The sequence below is a fragment of the Bufo gargarizans genome, chromosome 2, assembly GCF_014858855.1.
Source record: "Bufo gargarizans isolate SCDJY-AF-19 chromosome 2, ASM1485885v1, whole genome shotgun sequence".
Classification (NCBI taxonomy): Eukaryota; Metazoa; Chordata; class Amphibia; order Anura; family Bufonidae; genus Bufo; species Bufo gargarizans.
The window spans coordinates 471,152,413-471,176,168 of NC_058081.1; the positions used below are offsets into that span (position 1 = coordinate 471,152,413).

Consider the following 23,756-nt stretch of genomic DNA (forward strand, 5'->3'; position numbering starts at 1 on the left):
ATTCCTGCTAGAAGTTATGAGTGAATTACTAGCAGTTTGTAATATAGGTTCAGATGGGTGTTACCAGTTGGTGGCATGTCCCTGCACAGTCAGACACTGGTAGCACTGATTTAATTGGGTCAGACTGTGCAGGGACTCAGCCCCAACTGGTAACACTTTGCCATAGACATAGCAGCAGCGAGCATAAAGAGAGAAGAGAGACGGCACGGACGCACTGCGCTCGCCTTCCCTTCATACAGCTGATCTGGGGTATCGGGTGACCCCCGCCGATCTGATATTGAATATTAAAACCCCCGAGAACCCCTTTCAATGTTTTAAAAATGCATTTTACTATCGAACTGGCATTGGGTGCATTTAAAGAGGACCTTTCACCAAATAAAAAAATGTGAGATATGTGTATACTTCTGTTGGCCATGCTGAGCATTGGCAAGCTTGCCTTCTACAAATGGGTCCCCCCTCTGTTGAATTATGACCCCGGGGAATAGTGGTGCCACATATGTCAATGCAGAACAACTAGATCTCCATCACAGAGAATCAAGTTGCAGCGATCATGGTGGATCATATTACCAATAGGGCAGTGTCTCATTCAGATGTGGCTGCTGAGTTATAGCTATGATGCAGCGTGGTCTCATTAGAACGCAGAGTTCTCGAGATCACGGCTGCAACTTAATCTTCTGTAACAGAGATTCTCGGGGGATTCTCTGCAGTCTGTCTGTAAGTCTAATTTTATTCTGAGCTGGTGGGTGGAGACTAGCTGGTATCATGTCTGTCCATAGACTATACATGGGCAAACAGGATCCTGCTTCATGACTCACTGAAGCACACCTTCAGAACCAGCAGCAATGAAGGACATCATACATCAGCACTGATTAGTTTATATGTAAATCTAGCAGTGAAGTTAGACAGTAAACCACTTACAAACCATCAGCAGTCTCTGTGTCTCCACCTGTGTGCGACAGCCCCTCCCTTCTCCACCTGCTCCCTCCTCATAGAGTTCCATGTACTGGTAATCTATCCTTCAGTGAGCAGGCAGCCTGTCTTTTTTCTGAAGATGGATTTGAACATTAAATACAGTGATTTCGCCTTTTTTAAGTATGTGTGTATTCTTTTTACTAAAACTGGTGTAAGAAACTCTACTCTTAATACATTTATCCACAAAATATATTAGAAAGGTGCAGAACTTTCATTATATATAATGGTATATATTTTTCACTGTGCCTTTTCAGAGGAAGTATCCCGTGATTATGCTTATGGAGAGACCAATCCTTTGATACGGAGCTGTCTGCTTTTACCTTGGCAGCCTGTGGATCTTGCCCACATTAATCACCAAACACCGGAACCCTCTGAGGCCCATTATCAGGTAAGACATAGATGTTGGTGCTGTTAGGCATGGCAAATAATCTTTGGGTGGGGTTAACACTATATAATTGTGAGCCTGCGCTGACTGCAGATGGCCTTTAGTAAAGTAATGTGTAATATGATGCCTCATAAAATATAGGATAATCTCGTATCAGAGCCCTAGATAAATCACTGTCAAACATAGGCAATATGGGATATAGTGTATATGTAGTACAGAAGGTACTTGCCAATCTTGCTGTGCTGTGAGTCCTGTATACGAGGAGCTTCCTTCCGCCCTTCCGGAGCCAACCCGGAAGGAGGCAATTTTAGATTTAGTATTCACAAATGGGAATTTGGTATCTGATATTACTGTAGGGGAAAGCTTGGGATCTAGTGATCACCAGTCAGTGTGGTTTACTATAAGTACAGTGACTGAGTCACACCACACAAAAACAAAAGTTTTAGATTTTAGAAAAACTGACTTTTCTAAAATTAGATTAGTGGTACACGAGTCCCTATCAGACTGGAACAGTTTCATTGGAGTCCAGGAGAAATGGGACTACTTAAAAGTGGCACTATTAAAGGCAACAGAAAATTGCATTAGGCTTGTCAGTAAAAGCAAAAAAAGGAAGAGACCACTGTGGTACTCAGCAGAAGTGGCCAAAATCATTAAAAACAAAAAGATTGCATTTAGGAATTATAAAAAAAAAAAAAAATGAGGATGACAGACAAATTTATAAGATTAGGCAGCGAGAGGCCAAACAAGTTATAAGAGCTTCTAAAGCCCAGGCAGAAGAGAAATTAGCTCAGTCAGGGAAAAAAGGCGATAAGGCATTCTTCAGATACATAAATGAAAAAAGGAAACTAAAACAAGGAATTACCAAATTAAAAACAGTAGGAAGGTATATGGAAGAAGATAAAGAACTAGCTGACTGCCTCAATGAATACTTCTGTTCAGTTTTTACAAAGGAAAATAAAGGAGAAGGACCTCAGTTAGGAAAGAAGACTAATGAATCTTTTGACGCATGTGTCTTTACAGAGAAAGAGGTTCTAAGTCAACTGTCTAAAATGAATACAAATAAGTCACAGGGGCCTGATGGGATACACCCAAAGTTATTAAAAGAGCTCAGCGGTGAACTAGCAAAACCATTAACAGATTTATTTAACCAATTACTGGCAACAGGAGTCGTCCCAGAAGATTGGAAATTAGCAAATGTTGTGCCCATTCACAAGAAAGGTAGTTAGGCTACTTTCACACTTGCGCTCAGAGCGGATCCGTCTGAGACGGATCCGCTCATATAATGCAGACTGTGGATCCGTTCAGAACGGATCCGTCTGCATTATATTGTAGAAACATTTCTAAGTGTCAAAGTAGCCTCAGACGTATCCGTCCAGACTTTACATTGAAAGTCAATGGGGGACGGATCCGTTTGAAAATTGAGCCATAGTGTGTTATATTCAAACGGATCCGTCCCCATTGACTTACATTGTAAGTCTGGACGGATCCGTTTGCCTCCGCACGGCCAGGCGGACACCCGAACGCTGCAAGCAGCGTTCGTGTGTCCGCCTGCTGAGCGGAGCGGAGGCTGAACGCTGCCAGACTGATGCATTCTGAGCGGATCCGCATCCACTCAGAATGCATTAGGGCTGGACGGATGCGTTCGGGGCCGCTTGTGAGAGCCTTTGAACGGAACTCACAAGCGGAGCCCCGAATGCTAGTGTGAAAGTAGCCTAAGGAGGAATCGGGCAACTATAGGCCAGTAAGCCTGACATCAATAGTGGGGAAATTAATGGAAACCATACTTAAGGAGAGGATTGTGGACCATCTAAAATCCCATGGATTGAAAGATGAAAAACAGCATGGGTTTACTTCAGGGAGATCATGTCAAACTAATCTTATTGATTTTTTTTTGATTGGGTGACTAAAATAATAGATGGAGGAGGTGCAGTAGACATCGCTTATCTAGACTTTAGTAAGGCTTTTGATACTGTCCCACATAGAAGGCTTATCAATAAAGTGCAGTCATTGGGCTTGGACTCCCATATCGTTGAATGGATTAGGCAGTGGCTGAGGGACAGACAACAGAGGGTTGTAGTCAATGGAGTATATTCAGACCAAGGTCTTGTTACCAGTGGGGTACCTCAGGGATCTGTTCTGGGACCCATATTGTTTAATATCTTTATCAGCGAAATTGCAGAAGGCCTCGATGGTAAGGTATGTCTTTTTGCTGATGATACAAAGATTTGTAACAGGGTTGATGTTCCTGGGGGGATACACCAAATGGAAAAGGACTTAGGAAAACTAGAGGAATGGTCAAAAATCTGGCAACTAAAATTTAATGTTGATAAGTGCAAGATAATGCACCTGGGACGTAAAAACCCAAGAGCAGAATATAAAATCAGTGATACAGTCCTAACCTCAATATATGAGGAAAGGGATTTAGGGATCATTATTTCAGAAGACTTAAAGGTAGGCAGACAATGTCACAGAGCAGCAGGAAATGCTAGCAGAATGCTTGGGTGTATAGGGAGAGGAATTACCAGTAGAAAGAGGGAGGTGCTCATGCCGCTCTACAGAGCACTAGGGAGACCTCATTTGGAGTATTGTGCTCAGTACTGGAGACCATATCTCCAGAAGGATATTGATACTTTGGAGAGAGTTCAGAGAAGAGCTACTAAACTGGTACATGGATTGCAGGATAAAACTTACCAGGAAAGATTAAAGGACCTTAACATGTATAGTTTGGAAGAAAGACGAGACAGAGGGGATATGATAGAAACTTTTAAATACATAAAGGGAATCAACAAGGTAAAAGAGGAGAGAATATTTAAAAGAAGAAAAACTGCTACAAGAGGACATCGTTTTAAATTAGAGGGGCAAAGGTTTAAAAGTAATATCAGGAAGTATTACTTTACTGAGAGAGTAGTGGATGCATGGAATAGCCTTCCTGCAGAAGTGGCATCTGCAAATACAGTGAAGGAGTTTAAGCATGCATGGGATAGGCATAAGGCTATCCTTCATATAAGATAGGGCCAGGGGCTATCCATAGTATTTAGTATATTGGGCAGATTAGATGGGCCAAATGGTTCTTATCTGCTGACACATTCTATGTTTCCTCCGGTGACCTAATCTGCTGGAGAGTCTTCTGCTCCTTCCAGCTCACATGTGCGGCTCAGGCCGGTACCTCGCACATGTGGGGGGAGCTGCGCTGCTGTGTCCAAGGGAGCAAGAAGCTTCCGTGTGACGTCACACTCTGTTAGCTACAGGTGCCTCCCAGGTACAAGATTCCTCCGACGCGTTTCGGAATAGACTTATACCTTCCTTCTATTCCAAAACGCGTTGGAGGAATCTTTTACCTGGGAGGCACCCGTAGCTAACAGAGTGTGACGCCTGATACAAGATTATCCTATATTTTATGAGGCATCATATTACTCATTACTTTACTAAATGCCATTTGCAGTCAGCGCGGGCTCACAATTATATAGTGTTCATCTGAAGCCACATTAAAGGGGGTAGACAATTAACACCTTCGCAGCCCAGCAGCGACAGGATCCACATCACATACAGATAGTGTGGCTCCCTCTATAAGGGCAGCGCCGGTATATTACTTGCTTTTCTTTTCTTTGGGTGGGGTTAGTTCAGCTCATTGCTATTGTTGACCCAGGGTGGTACAAATTGTTCTGTAATAAATCTGAGCTTTATTACGATGGTTAGAGAACTCTTTTTTTTTTTTTTTTACTAACTTAACTTTTTTTTATAGGCTATTTTTTCTGAGAATAAAGAGTCTCTGCCTCTTCCTGTGGAGCCTCCATTACATGACAAGAGTAAAATTTTTAAGTAAGTTTCCTATCATATGATTGACTTTTCCATGTATAAGCAAATAACAAACATGTTTGACTTTGGGCTAATCCGATGGGTATTATCCTGGCAGTGCACTGGTATTTGGTCTTTAACCCCTATACAGGGATCTTGACTTCGCTGTAGGGGAGCCACCAGGATGCTAAATCTTTGAGTAGTCCCTATGTGGTTGAAAGCTGACCCACAGGTTTCCAAGACACTGCTGCGGAACACCAAGGGGTCAGGCAAAACCAAAGTCAGGGCAGGCAGAGTATTTGTGAATCCATTTAAAAAGTCTGAGGCAAGGGCAGGCAGTTCGAGGAGGTCAGTACATGGGCAGACAAATGAAGCAGCACACCTTTTCAGAAACTAGCAAGCCAGATAGACCTATCACTCAGACACCTTTGCCTGTGGAAAGGTGCCCTAAGTACCCAGAGGTGAACAGCCATTGAATTGATAAAATTACGATGCATGCGCTCTACGGAAAGGACTTAGAGGTCTAGCTGGCATGTGCTGGCCATAGCCCTCAGAAAATCCTGGTGGCTAGACCCGCTGCAAGAAGGCTGTGGGAGGTCGGCAGGTCTGGGCCACCGAAGAAGATGGGGAAAGGTCAGTGAAACAGCATTGGTGCCCACCTGGGGGAGCAGGAAAGCGACGGGCACAGGCCACCAACATGACAGGAATGTCAATCAAGCGAGACTGGATTTCCTTTAAAAGATCATTCCAGTTTTCCCGCCACTTGTTTCCAGCACCTCCAAGCTAGGGGTGCACAACTTTTTCTGGTTGGGGGCCACATTGCCAGACTGAACCAATCACGTGGGCCGAAAATAAAATGTACATATTTTACATAATGTATATACTATAAATGTCTTGTTACACCTCCACAGGGCTCCAGATGGCGACCAAAATGGTCGCCAATGTGACTTAGAATTGCTAAATGGTGACAAGACCTTGTCGCCATTTGCGCCTAGACCCTCCGCTGAATATCGTTTATGCTTAATACAAACACAGGCTGCGCTGCGGGTGCCGGCCATATCCCATACCCAGCACCCAGCCTCTATGATTGCGCGCTGCAATCCGCCGCTATTAACCCCTCAGATGGCACCCCAGAGATATAAATCTTGTATTTGTCTTACAGAGTTTACACAGATATGCAGCAAGTGCTAAATGGTGTGAACCACCATCGATTTGCATTCACAGACAACGAGAAAGAAGCTGACATTCTCTTCAACTTCTCCCATTTCAAAGATTACAAGTGAGTGTGCCGAAGTGATTGATTACAGAGGGCTTCCCTTTACCCCAGGAATCCAGCTTAATTCTGTCCTGTGAATCTGATTTCTGCCTGAAAGGGAGCCTATCAGCAGTTGTGACCATGCTGAACTGCTGACAGCAATAGGCTGGGCATGAGGAGAGCAGTAAAAACATTCATTTTGTGGAGTTTTTATTATCAGGGGTAATGTGAACATGAATCTTTGTTCTGCCAGATTCTGCTCCTTAAGTGCAGAGACTGCTGTAGCATTAAGCCAGGAGACCGCTACTGCTGTGTCTTAGAACAGAGGACAGGGGCTGTGAGAGCACTTCACAATGAGGCTCTGCTTCCAGTGCAAGAATAGAATCTGGCAGAATAAAAGGTCATATTCTCACTACTTCTGAAAATAAAGTTCCACCAAAGGTTTGTCCTGTTTCTCCTGGCCCCTACCTAGTGCTCTCGACAGTTTAGCATGGTCAAAACAGCTGGTAGCCTCTCTTGATATGTCTGTAAATACTTGCATCCCCTATAAAATAATTCTGGAGCATCTTTTCTTAAAACTTTGTGCTGTTCCTCTACTTTTTCTTCCTAAAACTGTATGAATAAATTGATAGTGTGAACACTGATTAGGCAGTGAAACTGAAAAATAATTTTAATCTAGACTATTTGCAAAGGAGCTTTATTTTTCATTTTATTTGCAATAGCTCATTACTCAGGTTTCATATAAGTAGCAGGCATTGGGGGTCATTCACAAAGACTGGCATTTTACGGCAGAGAAAGTGCTTAATTTATTGAGAGGCTCAGGCCTCGTCATAAATTAGGTGCACCGCCAGCAGTCTGTGCACCTGGAGTTAACAACACTCCAGTCCCTGACTGGAGTAGTTTTCACTCCGCTTTTACTCCTGTTTCCAGATGTAAAAGGTAGTAAATGTGTCGGGGCTGATGGCCTGGCCCCGCTACTAGGGCTGCAGTAAACTATTATTTTAGTAATCGAGTATTCTATCGATTATTTTTTACGATTAATCGAGTAATCTAATAAGAAAAAAATAATAATTTCCTTTATAAAAACTCATCAGACCCCCTGCCATCAGTCCCCAACACCCTTTGTTCCCCACTGTGCGATCAGCCCAAGTGCATCAGCTCTGCCCCCACACAGTGCCCCATCAGCTCTGCCCCCACACAGTGCCCCATCAGCTCTGCCCCCACACAGTGCCCCATCAGCTCTGCCCCCACACAGTGCCCCATCAGCTCTGCCCCCACACAGTGCCCCATCAGCTCTGCCCCCACACAGTGCCCCATCAGCTCTGCCCCCACACAGTGCCCCATCAGCTCTGCCCCCACACAGTGCCCCATCAGCTCTGCCCCATCAGCTCTGCCCCCACACAGTGCCCCATCAGCTCTGCCCCCACACAGTGCCCCATCAGCTCTGCCCCCACACAGTGCCCCATCAGCTCTGCCCCCACACAGTGCCCCATCAGCTCTGCCCCCACACAGTGCCCCATCAGCTCTGCCCCCACACAGTGCCCCATCAGCTCTGCCCCCACACAGTGCCCCATCAGCTCTGCCCCCACACAGTGCCCCATCAGCTCTGCCCCCACACAGTGCCCCATCAGCTCTGCCCCCACACAGTGCCCCATCAGCTCTGCCCCCACACAGTGCCCCATCAGCTCTGCCCCCACACAGTGCCTCATTAGCTCTGCCCCCACACAGTGCCCCATCAGCTCTGCCCCCACACAGTGCCCCAACAGCTCAGCCCCCCACACAGTGCCCCATCAGCTCTGCCCCCACACAGTGCCTCATCAGCTCTGCCCCATCAGCTCTGCTGCCACGCTCCTCCTGACACCCGGATTGCACAGCGTCACTGGTTTCTATGACGCTGTGCACTCCAAGCGCCTGGCCTTAGTTGCGCCTCGCCCCCTCGGTTTCACCAACTTACCTTTCCAGCAGGAGTGCTGCCGACACTCCATCGTTCTGCGCTGCTCTGCTCCTGACGTCACACAGTTCGTCAGGTCAAGGCGTGCGTACGTCAGGAGGTCAGAGCAGCGCAGGACCATGGACGTACTGTGGAGTGTCCGGAGGCCGCCTGCTGGAAAGGTGAGTATTGCAGGCCAACGGGAGACCACGGAGCAGGAGTAATAGCAAGCACTTCACTCCCGCTCCGTGGTCACATGACACAAACGAATCCTCGATGCAAAAAATTTGCATCGAGGATTATTTTGTGTCGAATTACTCGATTAAATCGAGTAATCGTTTCAGCCCTACCCGCTACGTGGCGAGCACGTCGCACAAACACTCCTACGACAAAATATCGTCTCACTGGCATATGAAAAGTTGCAAAACGGGATCTTGCGATTTTTTTTTTGTTGTTGTTTTTAACACCAAAAACAGGCATAGCGCTCTTTGTAAATGAAGCCCCCTTGAGTTTGGAAAATTTGCAACAATAGGGCCTCCTCCAGGAAGGGGGGGGGGGGCAGGTATTTTATTTTCAGATTCACATGCTGTGACAGATAAATGTGCATTGTACTTTTGCTATTCTAGGACACTCAGCACAGAGAGACCTCATGTCCTACTCAATCAGTTCCCTTGTGAGAATCTTTTGACTGTAAAGGATTGCCTCGCGTCCATCTCTAGGAGGATTCGAGGACCAAAAGGTCCAAAATGGCTGCCACGTACCTTTAATCTGAAGACAGAGCTCCCGCACTTTATCAGCTACTACAAACAGCGTGAGGAAAGGTGAGATTCAGTTGCTGTATAGGGAAGTTTTTGTAGCCGGCTATGGTTGGGGCTAGGCACATCTCACATGCTTTGTTTCACGTGATCAGGAGGTCTAAAGTTGACATCTTAACAACTTCCCACTGTTCTGACGATGGGTGGCACAGGTCCTGCATCTGCACCAACATCTTTTGGCTTTGCTGCCTTATAGCTCCTGCCAGACTACACTGGTTTATAATAATTTTCGTCTTCTGTTTTGCAGCATACACAGCTCTAAATGAGTGCAGTCAATAGAAGCAGCGGCAATTTCGCCGCCTCTGTTGGAGCCAGTGATCCCTGGCATGGGTAGCTGCTGGGTCTGCTCTGCAAGTAACTAGTGTCACCATAGAGGACTGTTTTCTCCCAGTGACTCCTAAGCATGTCCCAGTTAAAGCAGCAAAACTACTGTGAATGTCCCACAGAAATGTTTTATGATCCCTTGGGGGACATATGTAAGAAATATATACCAACTATATATGCATCACACAAAAAAATGGCACAATTATTTAGTTGGTAGCCCAGGAAATAAAAAAGGTTAGGGCCGTTAAAACCGCCACCAAAAGTGCTTGATTATTTAGGACTGAAACACTCAGGTCATTAGGAGTTAATCATTTGCTTCTGAGGGAACGCCCATGTATTCCCAGCTTGTGTACCTTTCTTACTTGAATGCTTCAGAATAAATCAATTGCATGATGATACAGGAGGTCGGTTGCTTTACATTTCATGTCATTGTCTTTACAGAGGGGAAGACAATCACTGGATCTGTAAGCCGTGGAACCTTGCCCGTAGTCTGGACACGCATGTCACAACCAACTTGTCTTACATCATACGACAGAGGGAGAGCACTCCAAAGGTGGGTCTAAGCCATTGTCTCTTAATCTCCTTCGTTTACTGGCCCTGGCCCAAGGAAAACAGTTACTTGGCATTCTGCCGCCTGCTGTGTGTATCCAAGTGCTAAGATCTTAAAGGGAATATTTATGTTTGAACACAATCATACAGTTTGTGTAAATATAATGTGCATTAAACATTGAGTCACTTTGTAAATACAGTGCAATATTTATCTTGTACTGATCCAGCCACAGCTTGTAAAAGTGTACGTCCACAACGGATGACTCATGGAAATTCAGAACAAGCTTCTCTGAAATTCGCAATTAACGCAGAAAAGACCAAAATCGGTCATCAGTATCTGATCGGTGGGGATCCGACATCAGAGACCCCTGCCAATCAATTTGAAGAGGCCGTGGTGCTCGCTGCTTAGCTCATAGGTTACCAAGCACAGTGCCCTACATTGATTAGTGGCTGCACTTTGTATTGCAGCACAGCCCTATTTGTTTGAACAAGACTGAGCTGTGCCTAGGCCACGTTGCTGATGAACGTGACATCACGGGCCTAGGGTCAGCTGCGGGAAGGCAGCTCAAAGCCTCCTCAAACAGCTGATCGGCGGGTATCCTGGGTGTCAGTCACTCACAATGAGATACTTGAAGACTTATCCAGAGGTCTGAAGACTCCTTTAAGGGAAACATTTAAATGTCTCGGAATTGTGGTATTCAAAGCCTAGATTACAATCGAATGGAGACTTGAAGACTCTTTAGAAAACAGTTTTGAGTGGCACTCCTATCTTTCCCCTTTCAATACTGGAAAACGTGACTAATAACGCATGGGGTGTGCTACCTGATGGTGCTCTGCCCACAGTGATATAATAACAACAAATGAAAGAATAATATTCAGGCGGCACTCGCCATTCGGTACAACAGGCTTTTTTAATTCTCAGATGGATCGCTGGGTACATCAGAAGCTGAATACATTGAAAGCTGTAGCTGAATACATCAGAAGCTGAATACATCAATGGCTGAATACATCATAAAGCTGAGTACATAAGTGGCTCAAAATGCTTATGACGCGCAGTTATACCAAGGGCCAGATGAAGCACTGACGCGCGAAACGGCTGTCGCCGAACCTCAATCACTGCATGTATGTATGTAAGTCCGTCCCATGCCACACCATATTTGTATTCAGCTTTTGAATCCAGCCACTTATGTGCTGAGCTTTATACATGTACTCAGCGTTCTGATGTATTCAGCCATTGATATATTCAGTTTGTGATGTATTCAGCTACAGCTTTCAATGTATTCAGCTTCTGATGTACCCAGCGATCCATCTGAGGATTAAAGGGGTTGTCCCACTTTGCTTTTTTAATCTTATCAGCAGTAGATGTCCTGATAACTTCCTGGTTCTCAGGCAGTTGAGTGAAGGCCACGCCTCCTCATGACTCACCCTGCGTGCTCGTTCATGTGTATGAGTCATCCACATGGAGCCGTATGTGAGGTCCCGCCCCCCCCCCCAGTATAATAAACATTGAGTGCGGCCCCCCCCAGTATAATATACATTTAGTGCGCCCCCCCAGTATAATATACATTCAGTGCGGCCACCCCCCCCCAGTATAATATACATTCAGTGCGGCCACCCCCCCCCCAGGATAATATACATTCAGTGCGGCCACCCCCCCCCCCCCCCAGTGTAATATACATTCAGTGCGGACCCCCCCAGTATAATAAACATTGGTGGCGCAGTGGGAAGTGCCAATGAGGGTTAAAAAAATAAATAAAAAATTAACTCACCTCCTCCAATTGATTGCGCATCTGCCGGTCTCCTGTTCTATCTTTAGGACCTGTGAAAGGACCTTTGGTGACATCACTGTGGTCATCACATGGTACATCATATGATCCATCACCATGGTAATGGACCATGTGATTAGCTCAGTGACGTCACCACAGGTCCTGAAGATAGAACAGGAGACCGGCAGCTGTGCGATCAATTGGTGGAGGTGAGTTAATTTTTTATTTATTTTTTTAACCCTCATTGGCACTTCCCACTGCGCCACCAATGTATATTATACTGGGGGGGGGGGCGCACTGAATGTATATTATACTGGGGGGGGGGTGTGGCCGCACTGAATGTATATTATACTGGGGGGGGTGGCCGCACTGAATGTATATTATACTGGGGGGGGGGGGGGCGCACTGCGCCACCAATGTTAATACAAATGCAGGAGGTGGGTGCCGGAGTGAAATAGCCGGCACCCGACCTCTATGATAGGGGGCTGCGATCAGCGGCAGTTAACCCCTAAGGTCCCGCTCCCTGTCATAGAGGTTGGGTGCCGGCTATTTGATTCCGGCACCCGCCTGCTGTATTTGCGCATGCGCGGGCGTGCGCGTACTTGTAAGAATGGAGAGGCGGCCCGAGTACTGGTTCAGCTGTTGTGCGCAGGCGCGGCACAGCGATGCGGCCGGACGAAAGAGGCCGTATCCATGGGATACAGAAAACAACAAAGGAATCGCTTTACATGATTTTTTGAATGAAAGGTAGCTTTTGGATAATAACATGGATAGGAAGATATGTTGTGTGGGGGTAAATAGATTAGATAAAACCTATTTTATGAAGTGGGACAACCCCTTTAAGAAAGCCTGTTGCACTGAATGGTGAGTGCCGCTTGGCGACTTGAAGACTGCTGTACACCAACACAACCAATCTGACTTGAAGGTGATGGCTCTGTTTTACCTGGAAGAATGGACGAAAATCCCAGTGTCTAGATGTGCTAATCTAATAGAGACATACCCCAAGAAACTTTTATCTCTAACTTCAGCAAAAAGTGGCTCCACAAAGCATTGCTGTTCACGGGGATGTCACTAAGGGGCCCTAGACTGGCCTGACGCCTTTTTTTTAAAGAGGCCCACTCTAAGCGCAGATCTCACGTGCAACGGTGAGCTGGGTCTCAGCTCTAGAGCCACACTGCTACTCTAACTGCCTGGACTGGAAGGATCGCCCATGGCATGTAAACTATTACAGAGGGAGCGGACTTCCTCTGTCTCCCATCGGTACCCTACGAATGAGATCGCAGGTTGCTGATGTCGGTGCAGGCAGGCCGGGCCTAGTGAAGGCCCCAGGCATGCCTCCAGAGTGTTCCAGCAGGCCGTGCCTCTTTGGTAGAAAAAAAAATTGACTGAAAAATATTAAATCTCCTCCACATATTTGGTATTGCCACGTCTATAATGACCCACACTACACATTTTGCATGTAATTCATCCCATATCATGAACACCGTAAAAAAAAAAAAAAGCCTGAATTGAAAAGCGATCAAAAGTGTTATGAACCCCAAAATGATACCAAGAAAAACTACAAGGCATTCTGCAAAAATCAAGCCCTCACACAGCTCCGTAAAAAGAAAAATCAAAAAAATGGATCTTGGGATGTGGCAATGCAAAAAACATTTTCTTCTTTAAAAAAATGATTTTTATTGTGCAAAAGTAGTGTATTTGGTATCACTGTAATTGTACTCACCCAGATAATAAAGTTAGCATGTTATTTATGCAGAAAAATGAACACAGCTAAATTTATAACAGTGGCAGTATTGTTGTTTTTCCCATTCTCCTCTCAGAAAGAGTTAATAAACGTTAATGAGTAAGTTATGTGAGACCCAAAATGAGACATTTAAAAACTACAACTTGTTCCGCCAAAAAAAAAAAAAGCCCTCCTATGGCAATTTCTGTAGGAAAAAAAAGAAAAAAAAAAGCTTTGTTATTAAGGCCCAAAACAAGCTGGTCACTAAGGGGTTACGCTGGGTTCAGACCTGAGCGTTCGCAATGGAGCGCTCTGTATGCGCGATTGTACGGGCGTTTGCAATCGCGCATACAGAGACAAGTGAACGCCCATTGTCTCGCGTTCCCGCTGAAGTCTATGTACGGGAACGCGCGACAAGACACCCCAAAGAAGCTCATGTAATTCTTGGGGCGTCGGGCGTTTTACAGCGCGATCGTACGCGCTGTAAAACGCTCAGGTGTGAACCATTCCCATAGGGAATCATTGGTTCTTGCCTGTTGAGCGTTTTACAGCGCGTAGGAACACGCTTTAAAACGCTCAGGTGTGAACCCAGCCTCAAAGTTCTCTGTTTTTTGTCATAACTATTGATTTTTTCACAGTGAAAACTATTTTGCACTTTCAAAGTGGTAGGTGGTGCAAGTGGTTAAAACCTCCCAAAAATCAATTTGAATTCCAAGTTGTAAAGAGACAAAGCAGGAAAAGTGAACTTGCCTTTTAAGTTCATCCTATGAGATCTATTTGCCCAGAGATCCGATTCTTTGCATCTGAGCCCATGTAAGCAGTGTTTTGGAGTCGAGGGAAAGCCTGGAGGGAAAAATCCTCTTTCAAGTGATTAAAATGAGGGTTAATCTTATAAGGGAAGGTCATTCTAAAATCATGACTGATATTTCAGAGGCTGTTATCCATGGAGGTGTGTGAGAGGTGTAAATTCTATAATTGAGGGGTCCCAGATAAGCTATGGATAGAGAGTGGGTGCTAGCTAAACATTGACTCTGCAGATGTGGCAGGATATCATTATTTATTCCTTTCCTCGTTAACCAGGTTGTGTCCAAATACATAGAGAATCCAGTACTTTTTTATCGGGATGATGTTGGGATGGTGAAATTTGACATCCGTTATGTGGTACTTCTCCGCTCCGTACGACCCCTCAAGGTCTATGTCTACAATGTCTTCTGGCTTAGATTTGCTAACAGGTAAATCGATCTGTCTTTATCTTATATGTCTATCTATGTAACCTCTATAATGCATGACACACATAATTGAATATGTATCTCCTAAATATCTATTCAAAAATGGTGACAGACTCTGTGCCTAAAGCATACCTGCACTTAAAAAAAAAAAAAAGTTTAGATAAGTTATAGAGACCTATCAAAAGTCTTGGTCAGTGGGTATTTGAGTGTTGAGACCCCCACTGATCGATCGAGTGAGGAGAGAGAAGTGCTTGCATAGAGAGCTCTCTCTGCAGGAGACAACGTGAGACGGGCCTATAGACATTCTATTCAGTCTGTCTCGTTTCCTCTACTGCAGCAAGGAAAAAGAGTGTGCTATGTGAGCATTTCTCACTCTCTCCTTGTTCTAGTGATCCTGGGAGTCTTATCACCCAACTGATCAACACTTTTGATATGTCTCTATGAGATATTAAAAGTTTTTTTCAAATTGCAGTGACACTTTAAGGCTCATCCCTACCCTGGTTGCCACCAGATAAACCATTTCTGTCACTGAGCCAGTCACTTCCCCTTGCTGCAGTCATTGTGCTGGTGTCCCTTTGTCTGAGGGCCACCGCTCTATCACTTTGATGTGAATCTGAGGCTCCCCGGCAGTGTGCATGTGCCTGGATCTTATCAGTGGAAGGCATGTGCAGATTGTACCATCACAGAGTCACCATGCATGTGCCAAGATCAAAGTTGTCCCAGGTGTACCAGTGCATGTGTGGGAAAACCGATGCTGATCCATTAGTTAGTAAGATAGGACACTGGCATAACTAGAAACCTTTTCACTATTAGTGTATTAATGTGGGCAGTAGAAGACTGATACTTAGGGACAATTCACACGTCCGCAAAATGGATCCACATCCGTTCAGCAATTTTGCGGAACGGGTGCAGACCCATTCATTTTCAATGGGGCCAGAATGTGCTGTCCGCATTTGCGGATCCGGAACCGCACTTCCGCATCCGTGCTTCCGTTTCCGCCAAAAAATAGAACATGTCCTAATATTGTCTGCAATTGCGGACAAGATTAGGCATTTTCTATTATAGTGTCGGAGATGTGCTGTCCGCAAATTGCAGAATCCACATTGCCGGTGTCCGTGTTTTGCGCATCCGCAAAACACTTACGGACGTGTGAATGGACCCTTAAAGTGTAACTCTGGACATATATGTGCAGGTAGAAAGTGTTTGACCTTTAATAAATGTCATGGTAGGTGAGGGAAGGGAAGAACACCAAATACAACAAAAGCAACAAAACACCAGGCTAGGCCCCAAAGCTAGGGAACAGGAAAAGGTCACCACCTGACAATCCCTGAGCCTTTCCCTGAATGCTGACAACATGAGCAAATCCTTAGGGTGAAAGTGCTCATGCACTAGAACCTAAGCCTAGCTGAAACTAAAACAAACTCTCAGCTAGGGAGCTGGAGATAAGACAACCGGTTCCTAGCGCAAAGTGCAGAAACCAGTGTCTTCCTGAGGCCTAGCCAGAACACACAACAAAAGGGAAGGAGTAGGACTTAGCTTAAGACGGACGGGGAGCAGGAAATCCACCAAACACCAGCTGAGAACTCCAGAAGTAAATATAAACTGCAAGGGCTATAGTGAGAGACGGGTATAAATAGCACCACTAAATAGCTAATGAGCAGAACCTGTGAGGAGGTGGGATCCTGCCCAAAACCACAACAAAGAGAAACAGAACAATCTGTCAGATAGACTTACATGTAGCAAGTCTGTCAGATCTTCTCAGGCCTCTCACAGGGCAGGGCATGCCACTACCCCCCCTTCTACGGGTGACCTCCGAGCACCCAGGACCAACCTTATCCGAGTGTGCCCTGTGAAAGGCCTTTACAAGGCGACTAGCATTCACATCGGTAGACGGAACCCACATTCTTTCCTCAGGGCCGTATCCCCTTCAATGCACAATGTACTGAAGGGAGCCACGAAGAACACACAAGTTGAGTATTCTGGAGATCTGAAACTCCAAATTACCATCTACCAAGACAGGAGGAGGTGGCAAATGAGATGGTTCAGCAGGTTCAACATACTTCTTCAACAAAGACCTGTGAAATACATTATGGATCTTCCAGGCCTGCGGAAGTTCCAGACGAAACGCAACTGGATTAACAATGGCCGAGATTTTGTAAGGACCAATAAATCTTGGGCCCAACTTCCAGGAAGGTACTTTCAACTTAATGTTCTTAGGGTACTGTCACACTTGCGGCAGGACGGATCCGACAGGCTGTTCACCATGTCGGATCTGTCCTGCGGCTATTTTGCCGTGCCGCCGGACTGCCGATCCGTCCCCATTGACTATAATGGCGGTGCACGGAGAAAGCCCGCCGGACTAAAATTACTGCATGTCAGGCTTTTTAGTCCGACGGCTTTCTCCGTGCACCGCCGTGCTGCGCCGGAGCTCCGCCCCTGTCCCCATTATAGTCAATGGGGACGGAGCGGCGGTCCGCGGGCACGGCGAAATAGCCGCAGGACGGATCCGACATGGTGAACAGCCTGTCGGATCCGTCCTGCCGCAAGTGTGAAAGTAGCCTTAGTGGACAACCACACCAAATCACCCACACACAGGTCCGGACCAGTCATACGTCTCTTGTCAGCCATCCGTTTATATCTTTCACCCATTTTTAAAAAATTAGTTTGAATCTTCCTGCCAGATAGAAGACAATGAAGAAGAGAATCTCTCCTCTTCAGGTATACCAGAAGATTCAGTTCCAGGAAAAGTACCAAACTGAGGGTGAAAACTATATGAGCCAAAAAATTGTGACTTATTAGTGGACTCCTGTCTACGGTTATTCAAGGCAAACTCAGCCAAAGACAAAAATGAAGACCACTCTTCCTGATTTTCAGCGACAAAACACCTCAAATAAGTCTCCAGGTTTTGGTTAGTCCATTTGACTGAGGATGGAAAGCCGAAGAGAAAGACAACTGAATACCCAGACGAGTACAAAACGCCTTCCAAAACCTGAAACAAATTGCGTCCCCCTATCGGACACAACATCAGAGGGGATGCCATGTAATTTCACAATGTTATCAACAAACAACTGAGCGAGAGTTTTAGCATTGGGCAGACCTGACAAAGGTACAAAGTGAGCCATCTTACTGAAGCGGTCTACCGCCCCCAAAATCACAGTTTTCCCAGAGGAACAGGTAAATCAGTGATGAAGTTCATGGACAAATGTGTCCAAGGACGAGACGGGATGGACAAAGGAAGAAGAGATCCTGAAGGCCGAGTGTGAGCCACCTTAGCACTTGCACAGGTCTCACAAGCTGCTACATAGCCCTCAACACATTTACGCAAACCTGGCCACCAGAATCTCCGGGAAATAAGATCCACTGTGGATCTACTCCCAGGGTGTCCCGCAAGGACAGTATCATGATGTTCCTTAAACACCTTGTGTCGAAGTTCAGAAGGAACAAACAACTTCCCTGAAGGACAGAAATCAGGTGCCTCACCTCGAGCCCCCAACACTTCCGCCTCTAGTTTGTGATAAAGAGCGGATACAACCACCCCATCAGCCAAAATCGGAGCGGGATCCTCCGAATTCCCCCCTCCAGGAAAGCTACATGACAAAGCATCCGCCTTGACGTTTTTGACCCCAGGGCGATAGGTGACCACAAAATTAAATCTGGTAAAAAACTATGACCATCTGGCCTGCCTAGTGTTCAGACGCTTTGCTGATTGCAGGTAAGCCAGATTCTTATGGTCAGTAATTACCGTAATCTGATGAATCGCTCCTTCTAGCCAATGACGCCACTCCTCAAAGGCCAATTTAATGGCCAGCAACTCTCATAATTTCTTTCGGCAGCAGAAAGTATCTTTGAGGAAAAAAAAGCACACAGGCGCCATTTGCTAGGAGAGGGACCCTGTCATAAAACTGCTCCGACTCCCACTTCTGACGTGTCAACCTCCACAATGAAGGCAGTAAGAGCAATATAAAACTGCTTCAAATGTACGTTGCCTTAGGTGCGTCGCAGGTCCCAATTGTGAAGTGGGTACAATTCACACATGCAGATATATTTATAGGTTGGACTGCGCTGCTTCAGGACTAACAGGAATTCCACACTCCTCCTCTCCCTTCCAGACTTCTATGGAAAACCAAAGATGCAACAAATAGTGAAGTAGCGTCAGATCAACTGGAGTAAAAGGGATTTATTATTCTCACAATATAAAAGTAGAAAGCAAGCAATGTATACAAAGATCAATCACCCGACCCAGGTTTTGCTCACACGAGCTTCGTCAGGGGTATCTGTCACGCCTATTCCAAGGCGGTCTTTTAAGCAGCCAGGTAGGTCTACACCAACCTCTCCGAGACATCATGACCCAATCACATTTATTATAAATTACAACATTAAAATCCTTCAATAATAAAAATATTAAAGATCCAACAATAACATTTCTGAAATACATAATAATCTAAAATCTTGTTAGTCTACAATAAAATACATAAAAACCACACCACATTTCATAAACAAACTTCACATCTCCCTCATGTTTGTTTATAATCCTTCCTTTCAACCAATCCTAGACCACACACACCGCAGCAGATCCGACTTCATTCAATATAATACTTCTACGTCACTAATCACAAGGTTTCATTCATCCTATCCTGGCCCTTTCTCAGATGTTCATCCTGGCCAATCCCAAGTTACACCTTCCTTGGACCGCCCACCTTCATTCATAACTGACAAGTACCTCCCTCATCACATGATCCTATCCGACCCTTTCTCATTACTATCAAAGGTCCTACATAGACTGGGTGGAATTCTCCAACTCAAGATCAGGTAAGACATGGTTTCAAATCAAATTCTACGTTCAAACCTCTTGGTTGTAGTGTTCCCATCCTATATATCCACTCAACCTCCCGCCTGTTTATCTGCTTTACTATATAACCTCCACGCCAATAGGGTTTTATCTGCTCAACTCCCATAAATGATAAACCACACCGATTTTTTTGGGTGTACCGCTTTGAAGTGCATTGAGCCACTATGCGTCTCAAGCCCCTTCCTAATGTTTCTAACATGCTCTTGGATTCTCACTTTGAGCTTTCTCAACGTTCGACCCACATATTGGAGGCCACACGGGCACTCCAACATGTAGACAACCCCTACACTCTCACAACTAATTTGCCCTCTAATTTTCAAATTTGTATCTTTTTGATTAGAGTGTACATTTGGAGTGTCCTTTTTCTTGTTGTCCTTTTTCAGATTTCTGCATGGCAAGCAAAACCCACACCAACTAAACTTATTCCCTTTCTTTCTTTTCTCTTGATAATTGGAACTATGCACTAATTTAGTACGGAGACAAGGGAGCCTTTTTGAAAATCACAACAGGTTGCTGTGGAATATCTTTGCCTAAAACTGGATCATTTTTCAAAGTGGCCCAGTTCTTTCTAATCGCATTTTTGATCAAACCCACTTCCGTATTGAATTGGGTAAGAAACGAAAAACGAAAATCTCTCTCGATCTTTACCCTTCCTCCCTTTTCTTTTTCTTCCTCTATTGCTTTACTACATTGGGTACTATATTGGGCTAACTCCTCTACCTGATAACCCTTTTCCAGGAACCGCTCTTTAATGACTTCACTTTGTATCCTAAAATCCTCTATTTTAGTACAATTCCAAAAAAAAACTTTTTATTTGCCTTTTGGGAATATTCTTCAGCTACGGGGTATAATGACAGCTGGAGGTATCTATATACCCATTCACATCTGTATCCTTAAAAAAGGTCTTAGTTCTAAGCTGGTTATTCTCAACAAATAGTGTAAGGTCTAGGGAGTTAATAGATCTATCGCTGATAGTACTAGTGAAAAAAAAATTCCTTTGATTATCATTAAGCCCTTCGATAAACTCTAAAAGGCCCTGCTTATCCCCCTTCCAAAGAATCGGGCAATCATCAATGAATCTCCTCCAAGTAATCGGCTCTCCTACCTCAGTGATTTTATTTTGTACGGGCTTGATTGTCAACCTTTCCCAGAACCACATAAAAATATTTGCGAAACTGGGGGCGAATTTCGCCCCCATCACCGTCCCAGTCCGCTGCAGATAGTACTTCTCCTTGTACCAGAAATAATTATAGCTCAAACAGAAATCCACACAGTCGAGGATAAACCTCTCCTGTTGTCCTTGTCCTTTCATCAAAGGGTCATCTCTCAGTACTTGTTCAATAGCTTTAGTGTACAAGGATGCCACATCAATCGTGGCCAGCCACAAGTTCGCGGGGCAACTGCCAAATTCTAGGACGCTCCTAGAATCCTTTAAAAAGGATGGCATCAAGGGGACATATTTCTGAAGAACAAAATCTACATATTCACCTAACTGACTGGTAAGTGAATTAATACCAGACACAACTGGCCTCCCAGGCGGATTGGTCAGGCTTTTGTGAATCTTCGGTAGGAAATATATAACCAGGGTGACTGGGAATTTATTGTTCAAATATTCAAACTCTTTTTTTATTTATGATCCCATCTTTAAAACCCCTAGCTAGGAGTTGATCTAACTTCACTTGGAACTCCAAAGAGGGATTCTTTTTAGGTACTTGATATGTTTCCGTATCAGCCAGCAACCTGGACATCTCTGCCTCATACTTCTCAATATCCATAATTACAACACCCCCCCCCCCCCCTCCTTATAAGCCGGTTTAATCACAATCCTATTATTATTTTCTAGTTGTTTTAGAGCGGTCCTTTGACATTTGAACAAATTCTGTCTCCTGGGTTTAGTGCCTATTTCCTCAATCTCCTTAAGGACTCCCCCTTTTTTTTTTTTTAAACTGTCATGTTTTATTGATTTTTCAGCATAAGGAAATTAGACAGTAAATATGTCACATGCATAAGCCGAGACAATGCTAAAAGTTTCAAAGTACAACTTTGACATTCGTATTGTGATATTACATAGTTAAACCAACATAAGAATGCCAGATAATAAATGTCACTTGTATAGTCCGGCACCTATCTCAAATATCTGCAAAGCATAGTTATGACATATACAGCAGATTGTAACATAGTCAATCCAAGAACATAACTAATAGACTAAGTCCAGAACTCGCGATCCATTCCTGAGATATAATTTATTCTATACGTTAGTGTGTCCCTATATGTGTTTTACCTTATACCTTTATCCGCTCACCGTCCTCCATCCACCGCTCTCTCCCGCCACGTACATACATCATATCTTTAGTTACTACAGAGCCAAACAGTGAATCTTAACTGCAAACGGGGAAGAGTCCCATAATTCCCATCTTTTATGAGCCCTTAAGCGTTCCGAGTGAGAATCTGCATATATATATTCATGTTGCATATACTGGTTAACTAGTGAAATCACATCAGGTATCTGAGGAGTAATGGGCATCTTCCAGGAGGTCGCAATAAGCTTCCTTGCAGCCGAGAGAATGCCCATCACAACCGATCTATGGGAATGAGGTAATCTTCCTATTCCGATGGACAGCACAGCTAATGGAGGACTCCCCTTTTGAAGGCCTCTATACACTCATTTTCTTTATTTCTTATGAAAAATTGGGATTTCTCCCTCAGTTGTGTGTGAACAATACTACCTTCCTCCTCATAATTTCTAAGGGGGGCCTGGTTGCTTTGATAATATTTGGCAATATTCAGTTTCCTTACAAACTTATGTACGTCCAAAAAAGCCTCAAATTTGTTATTCCCAATAGTGGGAGCAAACTTAAGGCCCTTACCCAGAACCTCTTTTTCGGGTTCTGTTGGGACGTGTGAACTGAGGTTAAAGATCCCCACTACGTCCCACTGCTTTTTTGGGGGTTTGGGCTGGTGTTTCTTTCCCCCTCGCTTCCCTCTAGTTGGCTACTTTTTTGTGGAGTTCCCTGTTTCCCCATTCCGGTTCTTTGGACACCCTTCATTCCCTGATGAGGAAAATGTTGTTTCTCTGAAGTCATACTTCCCTGCGCATCTGACGGTTCCCTATCTTCTATGCTATTCACTTGTTCGGATTGCTGTGGAGGCTTCCAAGGGTTATAAAGGTTTCTAGAATATGTCGGACTAGAATAATTTTTCCCACTATAATAGTTGTTTCGTCTGGGAGGATAATAATCTTGTTGTGGGGGGGTAGTAATTCCTATTTTGATTATAATTCCTATAGTGCTGTGGTCTAAATTGCCCATGGTGTTCATAAATATGTCCATGGTGTTCATAAATATGTTTTCAGCCACTGTTTGGACCTATAGGTACCATAGCTATTTCTCTGATCATAATTATAGTCTTCCCCTCTTCCTCTGTGTTCGCTATACTGGTTCTTATTTTCTATCACCCTTGTTTGCAAATTCCTTTGGTTACCCATGCTATATCCCTGACTTGGTGAACCCATATCCTTATCCTCTGGTTCCATTTTTGTGGTTTTCTGTTCCTCCTTTTTACTCTTCCACTTGTAAATTCTGTCATTTTTATAATCACTACATATTTTGAAAAACTTTTTCTGCTTTTTAATAATAACATCCCTTTCCACTTTCATTATAACACTCTCTTATACTTCTCACATAGCAGCATATACTCCTACTGATCCTTATACGGCTCTAGTTGTTGCTGGAGAGAATCTATATTAGCTTTTATCATTTGCAATTTGTTTTTCCTCTGAGAAATAATGAACCTCATGGCTCTAAAACCACAGTCATTCATTAATTGCTCCCACTCTCCTAGATCACCTGGATCGTCAGAGTTCAGCGGTAATTGCCACCTCAAACCCTCAGGAATTTTTTCTTCAGAGGTATTTTTCAAGAGATGCAATATCCCTAGTGGTTCGGAGTTCCTTAATTAGATCCCTCTCCACATCAGAAAAAAGAGCCCCCGATGTGTTAATGGTTCCTGCCTCCTCTTTTGTGGAAAAGGCAGTTTCAATATCAAACCTCAGATTTGCTCTAAAATCAAATATATCTATCTTGCAGCGTACTTGAAGCAAAACCCACAATAAAAACAGTACAAGCAATATAAAACGGCTTCAAATGTACAATGAAGGGTTGAGAC

General features: G+C 44.5%; 1 protein-coding gene across 2 annotated transcripts in view; it reads left to right on the plus strand.

Annotated features, from left to right (window-relative positions):
* TTLL12 (tubulin tyrosine ligase like 12) overlaps positions 1-23,756 on the plus strand; it is a 47,711-nt gene that overhangs the window by 10,405 nt on the left and 13,550 nt on the right. For both annotated transcript variants that reach the window (XM_044281076.1, XM_044281075.1), the window contains exons 5-10: positions 1,227-1,360; positions 5,100-5,176; positions 6,315-6,431; positions 8,964-9,158; positions 9,918-10,029; positions 14,595-14,746. In XM_044281076.1, the coding sequence (XP_044137011.1) occupies positions 1,227-1,360; positions 5,100-5,176; positions 6,315-6,431; positions 8,964-9,158; positions 9,918-10,029; positions 14,595-14,746 (787 nt within the window). The remainder of the gene's footprint in view (positions 1-1,226; positions 1,361-5,099; positions 5,177-6,314; positions 6,432-8,963; positions 9,159-9,917; positions 10,030-14,594; positions 14,747-23,756) is intronic.